The sequence below is a fragment of the Neovison vison genome, chromosome 13 (genome assembly GCF_020171115.1).
Source record: "Neovison vison isolate M4711 chromosome 13, ASM_NN_V1, whole genome shotgun sequence".
In the NCBI taxonomy this organism is placed as follows: Eukaryota; Metazoa; Chordata; class Mammalia; order Carnivora; family Mustelidae; genus Neogale; species Neogale vison.
The window spans coordinates 39,890,464-39,907,001 of record NC_058103.1 but is presented as its reverse complement, the minus strand read 5'-3'; the positions used below and the strand labels follow the sequence as shown (position 1 = coordinate 39,907,001).

The window sequence follows — 16,538 nt, the reverse complement described above, 5'->3', positions numbered from 1 at the left end:
AAAAATACAATGACAGAAAGCATCAGCAAGAGACTTGATCATACAAAAGAAAGAATTCACAAATCTGAAATAGGTTCATTTGAAATTAGCCAGTTAGAGGAACAAAAAAATAGAATGAAAAAAGCCTACATGAATCATAAAACACTGTCAAGCAAACAAATTTTTGCATCATGGGAGTCCCATGGCAGAAAGTTTGTTTAAAGAAATAATAGTTGAAAACTTACTAAATCATGGGAAAGAGTTAGACATCCAAGTATAGGAAACTCAAAGGACCCAAAGCAAGATCAACTCAAAGAAGATTATTCTAAGGTATATTATAATCAAAATATTCAAAGTCAAAGACAAAGAGAGAATTTTGAAAGCATCAAGAGAAAAATATGTCTTCACACAAGGGAACCCCTATAACATAGCAGATTTCTCTGCAGAAACCTTGAGGGCCGGGAGAGAATGAGATCATATTTTCAAAATGCTAAAACAAAAAACTGCAAATCAAGAATAGTACACCCAGCATAACTGTCCTTCAGAAATGAAAGAGAGATACAGATATTTCTAGACAGACATATGTTAAGGGAATTCATCACCCTTTGAGGAGCTTTACAGGAAATTTTAAAAGGAATTTTTCAAGTTGAAATGAAATGACACTAAGTAGCCACAGGAAAACATATGAAACTGTAAAATTCATTGGTAAAGGTAAACATATAATCAAATTCAGAATACCATAATAATGTATTAACAATTTGTAAATCACTTTTATCTTTAGTATAAAAGTTTAAAAACAGTAATATTAACAAATAGATACAGCTACAATAACTTGTTAATGGATACACAGTATAAAAGATGTAAAGTGGGGCACCTGGCTAGCTCAGTCAGTGAAGCGTCTGATTCTTGATCTTGGGATCTTGGGATCATGAGTTTAAGCCCCATGTTGAGGGTAAAGATTACTTTAAAAAATGTATTAAACAAATAAAAGGGAACTTTAAGATAAATAAATAAAGCATACACCTATATAATGCCCACCCTTAAAAAAAAAAGATGTAAAGTATGACATAAATAACATAAAATCTGGGGAGGGGGAAGTAAAAATGTAGAGTTTTTATATGCAATTGCAGGTACATTATATCAGCTTAAAATAGTGTTATATTTATAAATGTTTTATGTTAACACCTCATGGTAACCGCAGGGAAAAAATACTTATAGTAGATACACAAAAGATAAAGAGAAAGGAACTAAAGAAAGGAACTATGAAAAACAAATCACAAAGGAAGACAAGAGAGGAATACAGAACAAATGAATTTTAAAAACACTCAGAAAACAATTAACTAAATGACAACAGAAGTTCTTGTTTATCAATAATTATTTTAGGGATACCTAGATGGGTCAGTTGGTTGAGTGCCCAACTCTTGATTTCATCTCAGGTCATGATTTCAGGGTGGTGGGATCAAGTCCCAAATTGGGCTCCATGCTCAGCATGGAGCCTGACAAAGATTTTCTCCCTCTTCCTCTGCCCATCTAGCATCATGCTCACACTCTTATCTCTCTCTTGAAAATAAATAAACACATCTTCTGAAAAAAACTAATCATTTTCAACATAAATAAACTAAATTCAAATAATACAGAGCTCAATGAATTTAAAAAACAGGAAGCACTTATTTGTGGAGCATAACAAGGGGAGATGGAGAGGAGAAGGGAGTTGTGGGGAATTGGAAGGGGAGGTGAACCATGAGAGACTATGGACTCTGAAAAACAATCTGAGGGTTTTGAAGGGGTGGGGGGGTGGGAGGTCGGGGTACCAGGTGGTGGGTATTATAGAGGGCACGGATTGCATAGAGCACTGGGTGTGGTGCAAAAAAATAATGAATACTGTTATGCTGAAAATAAATAAAAAATAAATTAAAAAAAACAAAACCAGGAAGCAAAAATATGCCACCTACAAGAAACTTACTTTAGCTTTAAGGACACACAGAGACTGAAAGTAAATGGATGGAAAAAGATATTGCAAATGATAACCAAAAGAGAGAAAAAGGGGTTATACTTATGCCAGACAATATAGATGTTCAGTCAAAATGAGTCAGAAAACACAAAGAAAAAAGCAAAGTCTCTATAAAATGATAAAAAAGATCAACTCACCAAGAAGATAAAATAATTGCAAGTATATGTGCAACCAACACTAAACCACCTGAATATTTAAAGCAAATATTAACATAACTGAAGAGAGAAAGCAATACTGGTAGAGGACTCAAATACCTCAATTTCAACATTGGAAAGATCATCCAGAAAGAAATTAACAAGGAAACAGCATACCTGAATAACACTGTAGACGAAATGGAACTAACAGCCTTATACAGAACATTCAGTCTAACATTCCATCTAACAACACACGAATATACATTCTTCTTAAACAAATGGAATACTCTCCAGTAGAGAGATCATATCTTGAGCCACAAAGCCACCTTAATAAGCTTAAGAAGACTGAAATTATATCAAAGTTATTTTCTGGCCATAGTGATATGGAACTAGAAATTAACAGCAGCAAGAAAATGAAAAATTCACAAATATGTGAAAATTAATCAATACACTCCTGAACAACACTGGGTCAAAGAAGAAATCAGAAGTATCTTAAGACAAATGAAAATGAAAATACAATATACCAAAACCTAAGGAAGTGATGCAGCAAAAGTTCTGAAAGGGAAATTTATAGCAATAAATGCTTACATTAAGAAAATGTAAATAAACTAACTTTACACATCAAGAATTAGAACAATCTAAGGAAGAACAATCTAAGCCTGAACCTGGCAGAAGGAAGCAAACAAGAAAGATTAGAACAGAAATAAAATAGAGAAGAGGAAGACAATGGAAAAAAATCAGTGAAACAAGGAACTGATTTTTTGAAAAGATTAAAACGTTTTGCAAACCCTTAGCTAACCCAACCAAGAAAAAAAGAGAGGAACTCAAATAAGCAAAATTGTAAATGAAAGGAGATATACCATAGAAATACAAAGGATCATAAGAGGCTACCATGAACAATTACAAGGCAAACAATTAGATAACCCAGAGAAATGAATTGAATTTCTAGAAACATGCAACCTACCAAGACTCAATCATGAAGAAACAGAAAAACTGCACAGATCAATTATTAGTAAGGAGATTGAAGTTGTAACCAAAACTTCCCAACAAAGAAAAATCCAGGACCAGATGGTTTCACTGATGAATTGTACCAAACATCTGAAGAATTAATACCAATACTTCACAAACTCTTCTGAAGAGAAGAGAAGTCAACACCCTCCAACTCATTTTAAGAACATTACACTGATACCAAGCCAGATGAGAACACTACAAGAAAAGAAAACTATAGGCCAATATACCTGAGGAATATAGACAGAAAAATTCTCAACAAAACATTAGCAAACCAAACTCAACACACATTAAAAGGATCATACACAATGACCAAGTGGGATTTATCCATGGGTTGCAAGAATGGACTCAACATGCACAAGTCAATAAACATGTTATTCCACATTAACAGAATAAAGGATACAAATCATATGATCCAGGGGCGCCAGGGTGGCTCAGTTGGTTAAGCAACTGCCTTTGGCTCAGGTCATGACCCTGGAGTCCCAGGATTGAGTCCCACATCACATCTCCTGCTCGACAGGGAGTCTGCTTCTCCCTCTGACCCTCCCTCTTCTCATGCTCTCTCTCTCAAATAAATAAATAAAATCTTAAAAAAAAGAAAATACAATTCACTCAATAGATGCAGATAAAGTATCCAGCAAAACTCAACACCCATGTTCATGATAAAAACTCTCAACAAATTGAGTATAGAAGAAACATACTTCAACATAATAAAGGTCATCTATGACAAGTCCATCACTACCATCACAGTCAATGGTGAAGAGCTAAATGCTTTTCCTTCAAAATCAGCAACAAGACAAGGATGCCACTCTCACCACTCCTAATCAATGTAGTACTGGAGATTCTAGCTAGAGAAATTAGGCAAGAAAAGGAAATAAAGTCATCCAAACAGGAAAGGAAGAAGTAAAATGGTCTGTCTGCAAAATGACATGATCTTATCTACAAAAAACTCTACAACTCCACACAAAAACTGTTAGAACTAATCAACAAATTCACTGAAATTTTGCACTACAAAATCAACATACAAAAATCAGTTGCATCTCTATATATTAATAATAAGCTATGTGAAAAAGAAATAAAACAATTTCATTAACAATAGCATCAAAGACAATAAAATACTTAGGAATAAATTAAACCAAGGAGGTGAAAGGTCTGTCCACTGAATACTATAAGACATTGATTAAATAAACCGAAGGAGACACAAATAAATGGAAAGATATCCTGTGCTCATGGATCAGAAGAATTGTTATAATGTCCATACTACCTAGAGACATCTTTGGATTCAATGTAATCCCTATCAAAATTCCAGTATCATTTTTCCCAGAAATAGAAAAAACAACACTAAAATTTGTATGCAACTTCAAAGGCCCCCAAAGAGCCAAAGCGATCTTAAGAAAGAACAAAGCTGGAAGCATCACACTCCCTGATTTCAAACTATGTTACAAAGATACAGCAATCAAGATACTATGATACTGGCATGAAAACAGACAGACAGACCAATGGAACATAATCAAGAACTCACAAATAAACAATGTATATACAGTCAACTAATATCTGGAAAAGGAGGGGGCACATGGGTAACTCAGTGGGTTAAGCCTCTCCCTTTGGCTTAGGTCATGATATCAGGATCTTGGAATCAAGCCCTGCATGGGGCTTCCTGCTCAGCAGGAGTCTGCTTCTCCCTCTCACTTTCCCTCTGGGCTCTCCCAGTCTCTATCAAATAAATAAATAAAATCTTTTAAAAGATAGTTGGAAAAGGAGCCAAGAATACTCAATGCAGAAAAGATAGTCTCTTCAATAAGTGGTGTTGGGAAAACTGGATATCCACATGTAAAAGAATAAAACTGGACCACTACCTTACACTACTCAGAAAAATTAACTCAAAATGGACTAAATGCTTAAAATACAATGCCTGAAACCATAAAACTCCTAGGAGAAAACAGGGGAAGAGGTCCTTGATACTGGTCTTTGCAACAATTTTTTTGGTTACAATACCCAAATCACAAGCAAGAAATGCAAAACTAAATTAGTGAGGCCACACTGAACTAAAAAAGCTTCTGCACAGAAAAAAAAATAAAAAGAAAAGAAAAAAAATCAACAAAATGAAGAGGCATTCTGTAGAATGGAAGAAACTATCTGCAAACCATATATCCAATAATGTGTTAATATCCGAAGTATATAAGGAATTCAATACAACTGAATAACAAAAAGTCTAATAATTCATGTTAAAAACAGGCAGAGGGTGTGAACATATTTCCAAAAACATACAAATAACCAAAAGTTCATGAAAAGATGCTCAACATCACTAATCATCAGGGAAATGCAAATCAAAACCACAGAGATATCACCTCACATCTGTCAGGATAGCTAATATTGAAAAGATAAGACATAACAATTATTGGTAAGAATGTGGAGAAAAAGCAACCTTTGAGCACTACTGGTGGGAACATAAATTGGTACAACCACTGTGGAAAACAGTTTGGAAGTTCCTCAAAAAATTAAAAATAGAAGTACCATATAATCCAGTAATTCCACTATTTGATATTTATCCAAAGAAAACAAAAATATTAATTCAAAAATATACATGCACCCCTATGTGTACAACTGAATAGTTTACAATTACCAAGATATACTTGCAACCCAAGAGTCCATATACAGAGGAATGGATAAAAAAGTGAGATACACACACACACACACACATATGTGTGCAATGGAATACTACTCACTCATAAGAAAGAATGAGGTCCTGCCATTTGTGACAACATGGATAAATCTAAGGGGTACTAATGGGACTGGAATAAGTCATGTTTTCACTTAGATATGCAATCTATAAAAAAACCCACAAAAAATACAGACTCTTAAATACAGACACCAACTTAGTGGTTGCCGGGGTAGGGGTGCAGTGAGGGTGGGGAATACAAGAAAGAGATTAAGAGGTTCAAACATCCAGTTATAAAATAAATGAGGGGATGCCTGAGTGGCTCAGTTGGTTGAGTGTCCAAATCTTGGTTTTGGCTCAGGTCATGATCTCCTTGGTTGGGGGATCAAGCCCCACATCAGCCTCCAAGCTTAGTGGGAAATCTGTTTGAGATTCTCTTTCCCTCTCCCTCTGCTTGCTCATGCACTCTCTCTCTCTAAATACATTTTTCTTAAAAAATTGTAAGAGGAATGGATGTATTTTTTAAATCATTATGTGCCATATATATACACACGTGTGTGTGTGCATCATTATGTTATATACCAGAAAATAATATAACATTGTACATCAATTATTATTCAGTAATAATATTTTTAAATAGGTATATAGGGGTAGCTGCCTGGGCCACTCAGTAGAGCATGGGACTCAATTTCAGGGTCATGAGTTTGAGTCCCACATTGGGCACTGAGTTATAACCCTTTAAAAAATAATTTTTTAAAAATGTGATATATATATATATATATATATATATATATATGCGCAATGGAATATTATTTAGTCATAAAAAAAGAATTGCTGCCATTTATGATACCATGGATGGACCTTGAGTATCATGCTGAGTAAATAAGAAAAAAACAAATACAGTATAATCTTATATGTAAAAATCTAAAAAAAGTCCAATCACAGAAACAGAAAATAGAACGGTTGTTGCTAGGGGCCAGGAGTGGAGGAAATAGGGAGATGCTGCCCAAAGGATACAAACTTCCAGTTATAAGGTGAATAAGTTCTGGGGATTTAATATACAGCATATTAAATATAACAATAGTGTATTATATACTTAAAAGTTGCTAAGAGAGTAAATCTTAAATGTTCTTACTACAAAAAAATAGTATTATACAGGATGACAGAAGTGCTACCTTCCTAAATTTATTGTAGTAGACACTTAAAATTATATACATATATCAAACCATCATGTTTGTAGACCTCAAACTTAAGCAATGTTATATGTCCGTTATATCTCAATAAAGCTGGGAGAAGTAAAAAAATAAAACTAAAGTATAAAAAAGATAACATAAAATACAAAAAAAAAATAGAAAATTATGCTCTTGTCTAATTACGTTAAAAATGAAAACATTTCCATTTTTTAAATTAAGTGAAATTATAATGTTGTATAATGTGTTCAAAGTCTCTCTTGGTAAGCCTGGGTGGCTCAGTAGGTTAAACACCTGCCTTCACTCAGGTGGAGGGCATCAGGCATGGGGCCCCTTGTTCAGCAGGGAGCCCTCGTCTCCCTCTGCCTGCCACTTCCCCTGCTTGTGCTGTGTGTGCACTCTCTCTCTCTGACAAATAAATAAATAAAATCTTAAAAAACAAAAAACAAAAAACAAGGTCTCTTACCTTGTTCCATTATATTTACGAATTACATTTAGTCCTCCAAATGAGATTATTTTACACATAATGAAATAAACCCATACAATGGCTTTCTCCATTAGAATGTAACTACATTAGCTCTCTGAAAATGAGAAGTTTCATATAAAACCCCCTTCAAAAGTCAATACTCCAAATTTTTCATAAGCTAATTCTATAGCTAACTATTCCTCCAGATATTTACCTATAACAATTCAATTATAAGGACCATTAGTTGAAGCACTCCCTATAACAATTCCTATTGATAAACTGTTTCTATCTAAGGACATCACTAAACACATCCAGGGTTGTAGAGTTTTATAACACATAGGTAGGCCTCCAAAGAGTCCAAAACACGGGATATACTTTAAAAACAAAAAACTCCCCCAATGTACAAAGTTTCTGCATTTTTCAAGTAACATTTTTACTACGTATATCCTATATTAAATAATTTAACTGATAAACTTAATATATGTACTGTTAAGTTAATGTATGTACTGTACTTGTCTTTTTCAATAGTTTCTTGACAAATAGTAAATTGGTCCTGCATATAGTCTTCATGCTTATGAAAAACATCACATGTTGGCTTCCAGCTATGGAAAAAGAATATTGTAATTAGAATCTCAGAATGATAAATTGTAAGAGATAATAAAATTGAATTTCATTATTTAAAAATAAATGAATCTTGCTCTTCCTGGAGAAAACAAGCTTATAACAAGAAAATATTCCCACCTCCCATCATCACCACTACCATGATTTAGGCAATCATACATATACTCAAATATCAATATCCATTAATTTTTACATAAAACCCATTGTGGATCCATGACTAAGGAAGGAGCAAGTATTATTACATGGCTAGACTATGTATCACTACGGTATTTCTAGAATATACTGTGCAACACTGCAACATCAGGCTTCCTTCTCATCATACTTCTAACATCTTGACTAAGAAATTCTTTTGGAATAAGGATTCAAAGAACTAGAATAAGAAATAAAAAGAGGCTTTTCCTCCTTTAAAACCTAGAAAGTCAGGTTGCTATACCCTCCTGAACTAGAAAGAAACTAGGCAAAAATGAGTTATAAAATCAGATAGTAAGAATGAAATGAACAGTTATATATTTTTTGTTTTATTACAAGACTTGAGAAATGTTACCAAATATGAAAAATCTAAAATTTGCATATACCATGGGAGCTTCTATTATAAGTGCTGTTCAACTATTTCCTCTAGCTTTTTCCAAATATTTAAAAATATTATTTTCAGATTCAAAAAGTTCACATGCCCACTTTGGAAGCACAGAAAAGCATATGTAAGGAAATAACTATCATCCATATTCTCAACACTGAATAATAACTACTACTATTGTTTTAATAAACTATTTCCAGATTTTATTATAAGTATATGTTTAACATCTTTTTTAAAAAGTTTATTTATTTGAGGGAGTGAGAAAGAGTGGGGAAGGGGCAGACAGAGAGAGAATCTTAAGTGGACTCGGCACTGAGCGCAGAGCCCTATGCAGGGCTCTATCTCACCACCAAGCTAAAACCAAGAGCTGGATGCTTAACTGACTGCGCCTTCCAGGTCCCCAATATTTAACATCTTTGAGATCATATTCACATATATAACAATGTATCCTCCTTTAGCACCCACTTTTAAATTATACACATTTTCCTTGTCACTAAGAATTCATTGTAAAGGTTTTAATAAATATATCACATTCCATAATTTATCTAAGCATTCCCATATTGTTGACCATTTTTGCTTAATTTAAGTTTTTCTGTTGTAAATAGAACTTTTACTTAAATATTTGTCTGAATTTCTTTTTTTCTTAAGATTTTATTTATTTGCGAGAGAGAGAGAGAGAGTGAGCGAGCACAGGCAGGCCGAGTGGCAGCAGAGGCAGAGGGAGAAGCAGGCTCCCCGCTGAGCAAGGGGCCCGATGTGGGACTAGATCCCAGGACGCTGGGATCATGACCTGAGCCGAAGGCAGCTGCTTAACCAACTGAGCCACCCAGGTGTCCCTTGTCTGAATTTCTAATCATTTCCTTAGAAAACATTCTCCAAAATGGAATTAAAGGTCAAAGGTTATACATACACATATTCTGAGTATTCTAAAAATTCTGTAAGAAATACATGCTCACTAAAAAGCTATTCTCTGTAAGCATTTTGATGTATATATTCCTAGATTATTTCTCATTATATATAAATACACAATTACTAAATTGGTTTCATACTATGAATGTTGTTTTATTCCATTTTTCAGTTTGGAATATACATCTTTCCATGACAATAGAAAGCTAACATCTTTCCAGGTCAGTAAATAGACACTTATAATTTTATTGTTTGCCTACTGTTCATTCACATGCATATACCAAAATTCATTTAACCCATCACTTAACGTTGAACATTAGAGTTCTTTTCAATGTTTTCCTATCATAAAAAAGGCTGAAATAAATACCCTACTGTACATCTTTAAGAAAATGCCCAATTATTTCCTTAATGAAAAATTCTCAGAAAAGGAAACTTTTAATCAAAAGTCGTGCTTATTTATAAAGCTTTTTAAAAAAATATACTGACTAAAAAATATATATATACCGACGTGTCACCCAAAAGGTTTACACCAGCATTCCTTACTACAGTGTACATAATTAAATGACTTGTTCCCTGGCCAACACAGGTATCATCTTCCTTTTAATTACTGCAAAACTTAAAGGGAAAAAAGAGCATTTTATTATTGCTTTAATTTGGATGTCTGATTACCAGTAAGATTGGGCATTTGTTCACATGTTTGTTAAATATATATTTCTTCATGTTGGTGTTTACCTATTTTCTTTGCCCATTTTTCTAGTGGGGCTTTTCCTTTTGCTTATTAGTTTCCACAAGTACTTTATATTTTTATTGTTTTTATTTTTGTTAAAGATTTTATTTATTTATTTGAGAGAGAGAAAGCAAGCACAAGCAGGCGGAACAGGCAAAGGAAGAGGGAGAAGCAGGCTCCCTGCTGAGCAGAGAGCCCAGTTTGGGGGGGTCAATCCCAGGACCCTGGGATCACCACCTGAGCCAAAGACAGACGCTCAACCCCACACTTAACCTAGGTGCCCCTACTTTATATTTAAAAACTAACCCTTACTTGACATTTTTTCTACTTTATCTTTTTGCCTTTTACATCATTTGGGGGTATTTTTCTTTTTGTGTGTAGTCATATTTATCCATTGATTCCTCTGCAGTTTCTACTTTTGATGATACACTTACAAAGGCCTTCTACTCTCGGGGCACCTGGGTGGCTCAGTCATTAAGTGTCTGCTTTCGGCTTAGGTCATGATCCCAGGATCCTGGGATTGAGCCCTGTACTGAGCCCAGCATCAAGCCCCACATCAAGCCCCCCGCTCAGCGGAGAGCCTGCTTCTCCCTCTCCCCTACCCTTGGTTGTGTTCCCTCTCTGGCTGTGTCTCTCTGTCAAGTAAATATATAAAATCTTTTAAAAAAGAAAGAAAAAGAGGACATGGGGAGATGGAGAGAAGGGAGTTGAGGGAAATTGGAAGGGGAAGTGAACCATGAGAGACTATGGACTCTGAAAAACAACCTGAGGGTCTCGAAGGTGGGGGGGGGAGCAGGGAGGTTGGGGGAACAAGGTGGTGGATATTAGGGAGGGCACATATTGCATGGAGCAGTGGGTGTGGTACAAAAACAATGAATACTGTAACGCTGAAAAGAAATTAAAAAAAAAAAAAGAAACAACACAAAAAAAAAAGAAAAAGAAAAAGACATCGGCCTTCTGCTCTCAAAGATTACATGGTTACTTTTATTTCTTTCAGTACTTTTATGAATTCATTTCCCACATTTAAATCTCTTAACCAGTATGCTGAAATTGTGAATTAGAGGTATATTATGGTATTAAAATCCGACTAACTGTCATTGGAACCCAACAGAGATTAAGCTTAATGAAGTAGTACATCTTAGATATAGCAGGTTCTAAGGGGAAACTACTTTTCCAGCAGCCACTACAACTAGTTGAGGGAAACCACTGGTAAAACCTCCTACAAAAAACTTAAATCAAAACAAAAGAGAAAGTTCAATAACACTGAACTGTGCTATCAGATTGACAAATAATTTAATCAAAAATTTAAACATAATTTCAGTGTTGTCAAGGAAACAGGAACTTTCTCAGACACTGTTGGCAGAAGTATGAACTTATATAATCTTTTCAAGGAAAGAAGTTTGGCATTACCTATCAAATGTTTAAATGTGCATACTCTTTGATGCAACAATTGCACTTCTAGAAGCTCATTCTATAGCAACAGGTCTATAAACAAGGAAGGATACCTGCACATGTTGCTCATAGAAGGAAAACACTAGAAACCCAAATGTTTATTAATAGGAGAATGGTTAAATAACTTAAGATACACCAATGCTATAAAATTCTATGGAGTTGTTAAAGAATGATATCTATATATAATCACTACACATATAGTATCATTTACATAACATACTGCTAAATTTTAAAAAAATAGTTAAGTATGGTATGATTCCATTTTGTAAAAAGAAAAAATAGATATATAGATAGATGTACATACAAGTCTATTTAATAATGACATTGAATTTTTATTGAAAAAATGTCTGGTAAGATAGAATCGTTGAGGTAGGAACTGCAGGCAGGGAATAATTTTTTACAGTACACATTTATAAAGGTTTTGAATTTTTGTACTAGGTATCCATTACTTTTACAAAGGGGAAAAATCAGAACATTAAAATTCTGAATAAAAAATATTTTAAAATAAGATTCTAAAACATAGTGGTTAATACAAAGACAATGGCCTACATAAAGTACAGAAAACTAACACATTTTATTTTTGTAATATACAATAAAGTTCCATTAGTAAGTTTTTATTTCGAAATGTTTGTCTCATAATAAATTTGAACACCGGGATCCAGAATCTGAAGCCATGCTGACAGAATTCTTAACATATTGAATACTTTTACTTTGAAAAGCAACTTATTTTAGGCTTGATTCCCCTAGAAAAAAAATAAAATCTTAAAAACTCAAAGATGGAAATTATTTCAAATGTATTTATCTAATAGAAATTTTATATACTGAGTCTATATTATTCAAGATTCTGTAGACTATTTGGGTCTGAATTAGAGAAATATTACAGCACTTCTATTTTTCTTTTGATCCTCCTATGATCCCTTTTTACCAAAGCATGTAGCAAAGCAAGTTAAAACCTGACTCATTACTTTGCTAATACAAAACACTACTTAAGGGGTGCCTGGATGGTTCAGTGGGTTAAAGCCTCTGCCTTCCGCTCGGGTCATGATCCCAGGGTCCTGGGATCAAGCCCCGCATTGGGCTCTCTGCTCGGTGGGAAGCCTGCTTCCTCCTCTCTCTCTCTCTCTCTCTGCCTCCCTCACTGCCTGTGATCTCTGTTTGTCAAATAAATAAATAAATAAAATCTTTAAAAAACAAAATAACAACAAAAAACCCCCACACTACTTTAAAGCAACAGTGTCTTCAATTATAAAATACTAGAAATTATAAATAACACAAACCTTGAATAAAAGATCTAGCGACAATTACTAGAAGTTCACTTCTTTCAAATACTCACTTACTACAGTTGTCTTTGATCTCCTTACTATGTTTACAGTAATGACCAATTTCCTCATCTGTTGTGTTTATAGTTTCATGTATCTTGCAAATAGTTGCCTTGTTTTCTTTAATATCTTCAAGGCATTCTGGAAAGGAGAAATGCTTAAGATGAAAATCATAAATTCAAAATTAACAAATATAGAGGGAGAAGGGGTATAGCAACTTACCTAAAAGGAAGAGAATTAGAGAACTGAAGGGAAGTGAGGCTTGAGATGGGAAGGCCCTATACTAAAAAGCACAGAACCAGAACCAGGCTTGCTCCTAGACCTAGAAGCAAAGGATTTGTGTTTGGAAGGAGCCGTACACCTGAAACTAACATTATACTGTGCTAACTAATTGGAATTTAAATAAAAACAAGGAAGGAAGGAAGGAAGGAAAGAGGGGAGGGATGGAGGGAAGGTTGGTTTCTGTCCATAATCTTTAACATAAGAAGGCTAGATTAAGTGATACCTAGGATCAATGGCATCTTATGACAGTATGAGTTCATGTAAGCATTTAGTCATGTATGATACTGACTTGTTTTGGTTTTGACAAAAGTAAAATTTCTCTTCATTAATTCCATGTCAATTAATTACTAAATACACATTCAACTCATTTATTTTTTCTTACTAGTGAACAATACAAAATAAAAATAGAATTTCTTAAGTATTAAAATAAATTATTTTTTTATTTTATCTGCATTCTTTTTTGTTGTAGAAAGGTAACCAAATTCTATCTTTTCAGAACTATCAAGAAATTAATGGTTCTATTTTATGATAGCTTTTATGTAGGATCTTAAAATACTATATTTATGTAATTTGCTTTGCCATTTCTCTCATATCATTTTTCAGAATTATTCCTGAAAATGGACATCCATCAGTCCTGGAGCCTGACTTTTGGTGATGTTTAAAAAGATTTTAAGAATTCACTCACGTGATCCAGAATCTATAAAGAACTTATCAAACTCAACACCCAAAACCCAAATAATCCAGTTAAAAAATGAGAAGACAGAAACAGACATTTTTCCAAAGAAGACATAGAGAAAGCTAACAAGACACATGAAAAGATGCTCTACATTACTTATCATCAGTGAAATACAAATCAAAACTACAATGAGATATCACCTTGCACCCACCACACCCACCACAATGTTGGTGAGGATGGGGAGAAAGAGAAACATTCTTACATTATTCGTGGGAATGTAAACTGGTGCAGCCACTCTGGAAAATGGTATGGAGGCTCATCAGAAAGTTAAAAACAGAACTGCTCTGTGATCCAGCAATTGCACTACAGGGTATTACCCAAAGGATATAAAAATACTGATTGGAGGGTTGCCTGGGTGTCTCAATCAGTTAAACATCCAATTCTTGATTTGATCTCAGGGAGGTGAGTTCGAGCCCTGGATGTGGCTCTGTGCTAAGTGAGGAGCCTGCTTAGGATTTTATCTCTTCCTCTGCCCTACCCCCACACAAATGCTCTCTCCAAAAAACCAAAAACAAAACAAAAACCTGATTAGAAGGGGCACAGGCACTCTGATATTCACAGCAGCATGATCAACAATAGACAACATATGGAAAGAGCTCAAATCTCCATCCACTGATGAATGGATAAAGAAGATGTTGTGTAGGGGCACCTGGATGGCACAGACAGTTGGGCATCTGACTCTTGATTTCAGCTTGGGCCCTGATCTCCATGTCCTGGGATCCAGTCCCCTCATCCAACTCCATACTCAGCATGGAGTCTGCTTGAGATTTTCTCTCCCTCTCCCTCTGATCCTCCCACTCATGTTCTCTCTTTCTCTCTTGCACTCAAATAAATAATCTTTAAAAAAAAAAAAAGATGCAGAGCATACATACAATGTAATATCAGTCATGAAAAAGAGGAAATCCTGCTGTTTGCAACAAGGATGGTGCTAGAGAACATTATGCCAAGCAAAATAAGTCAGTCAGAGAAAGACAAATAACATAGTATTTCACTTATCTGTGGAATTTAAGAAACAAAACAAATGAACATGGGGGAAAAAAGAAAGAGGGGTACAAACCATAAAACAGATTCTTAATGATAGAGAACAAACTAAGGTTTGCTGGGGGTGGGAGGGAGGTGTATGGGGGGACAGGTTAAATGGGTGATGGGTATTAAGGAGGGTGCTTGTGATAAGCACAAGTGTTGTATGTAAGTGATGAATTGCTAAGTCCTACACCTGTAATGAATATTATACTTCATGCTGAATAACTGGAATTTAAATAAAAATTTGAAAGTATAAAAAAGCACAAATTTAAAATTCAATCATAGGTTTGAAAGAAACTGTTATCTGAGAAAAATAACATTTTGAACTGTACTTAATTAAGGTGTTAGGTCTGCTTAAAGCAAAATTCTTCAACACAAAGCAACTAAATGCTAAATACAGAAATTTATTACTGAAAAGCCTTAGTTAGGGCAAACAGTCACTAGATAGATAAAACTAGAACAAAAGTTATAATCCCCACTATAAATTACCCTAAACAAGGCAACTGCTTATTATCTTATATGCCATAAAAAAAACTTAAAAGCTAGAATAACTTTATCATGCAAAATGACTTACTATTAATTCGTTGAAGCATATCTTCTTTAGTGCTTATATCTTGCTCATACTGGAAAACTAAAAAAAAAAAAATAGTGACTTCACTTCATTATTAAAATGTTAAATGATAATACAAATAGTTATTTCTTTCTTTCTTTTCATTTTATACCTACCAAATTCTAGCAAAAGTCTGTCCAAACTGACAAACAGGCTGTCATTCATCTTGGATACTATATTTAAAAGAAAAAAAAAATTGTAAGGAGAGACTTTCTGAAGTCCTATGCAAAACAGCATATATTCGTACTACGCATTATTTCAGAAGAATGTGGGGGGAACAAGAACTGAGGAGGAGAGAGACCCCTTCAGCCCAGGACTGGGCACAGCCCTAGAAAGACACTTAAAAAATACTTGCTCAATGTCACTGCAGAACGGAAGCATCTAGGGGTCGGGGGGAGCCTTAATAACCGTCTATACGTGGTATTGTAACACGTCACTGAATATTCTGGAGTGCGGAGACACCAAGATTTCTCAAAGGGATATGCCTTTTAAAATGAACTCTCTGAATATGCCCTTTCTCGGCGCGTGGACTACTACGCGCAGCAAGATTCCTAAAGAAAGTCCTTAACCAACACCCAAGGTAAAACAAATTGAGAGTGCAATTTTACACTTAACGAATTTACCACCCAAAATGCAAAAAGTAAAGGTTTTCACAGGACTGCCAAGGCGCGTTACAAAATACGCCCGAGGCGGGGTCGTTATGACTCGTCAGGCGCAGACTCGAGAAGCTACTCTTCCCGCCCGTTCTGAAGCGCGAAGTTCGCTCACCACCAACACCCTCACCCTCACAGCCGAGGCGCTTCTGCTCACCCGGATCCCTCCCCAACCCTCCAGCCTGGCG

General features: G+C 34.8%; 1 protein-coding gene across 1 annotated transcript in view; it reads right to left on the bottom strand.

Annotated features, from left to right (window-relative positions):
* The window catches only part of C13H14orf39 (chromosome 13 C14orf39 homolog), a 58,606-nt gene extending 42,744 nt beyond the window's left edge, over positions 1-15,862 (bottom strand). Inside the window, exons 1-4 of the mRNA XM_044230128.1 lie at positions 15,814-15,862; positions 15,662-15,718; positions 13,061-13,187; positions 7,960-8,049 (exon numbers count right to left, since the gene is read on the bottom strand). Of these exons, the coding sequence (XP_044086063.1) occupies positions 7,960-8,049; positions 13,061-13,187; positions 15,662-15,718; positions 15,814-15,862 (323 nt within the window). The remainder of the gene's footprint in view (positions 1-7,959; positions 8,050-13,060; positions 13,188-15,661; positions 15,719-15,813) is intronic.
* Between the last annotated feature and the right edge of the window lie 676 nt (positions 15,863-16,538).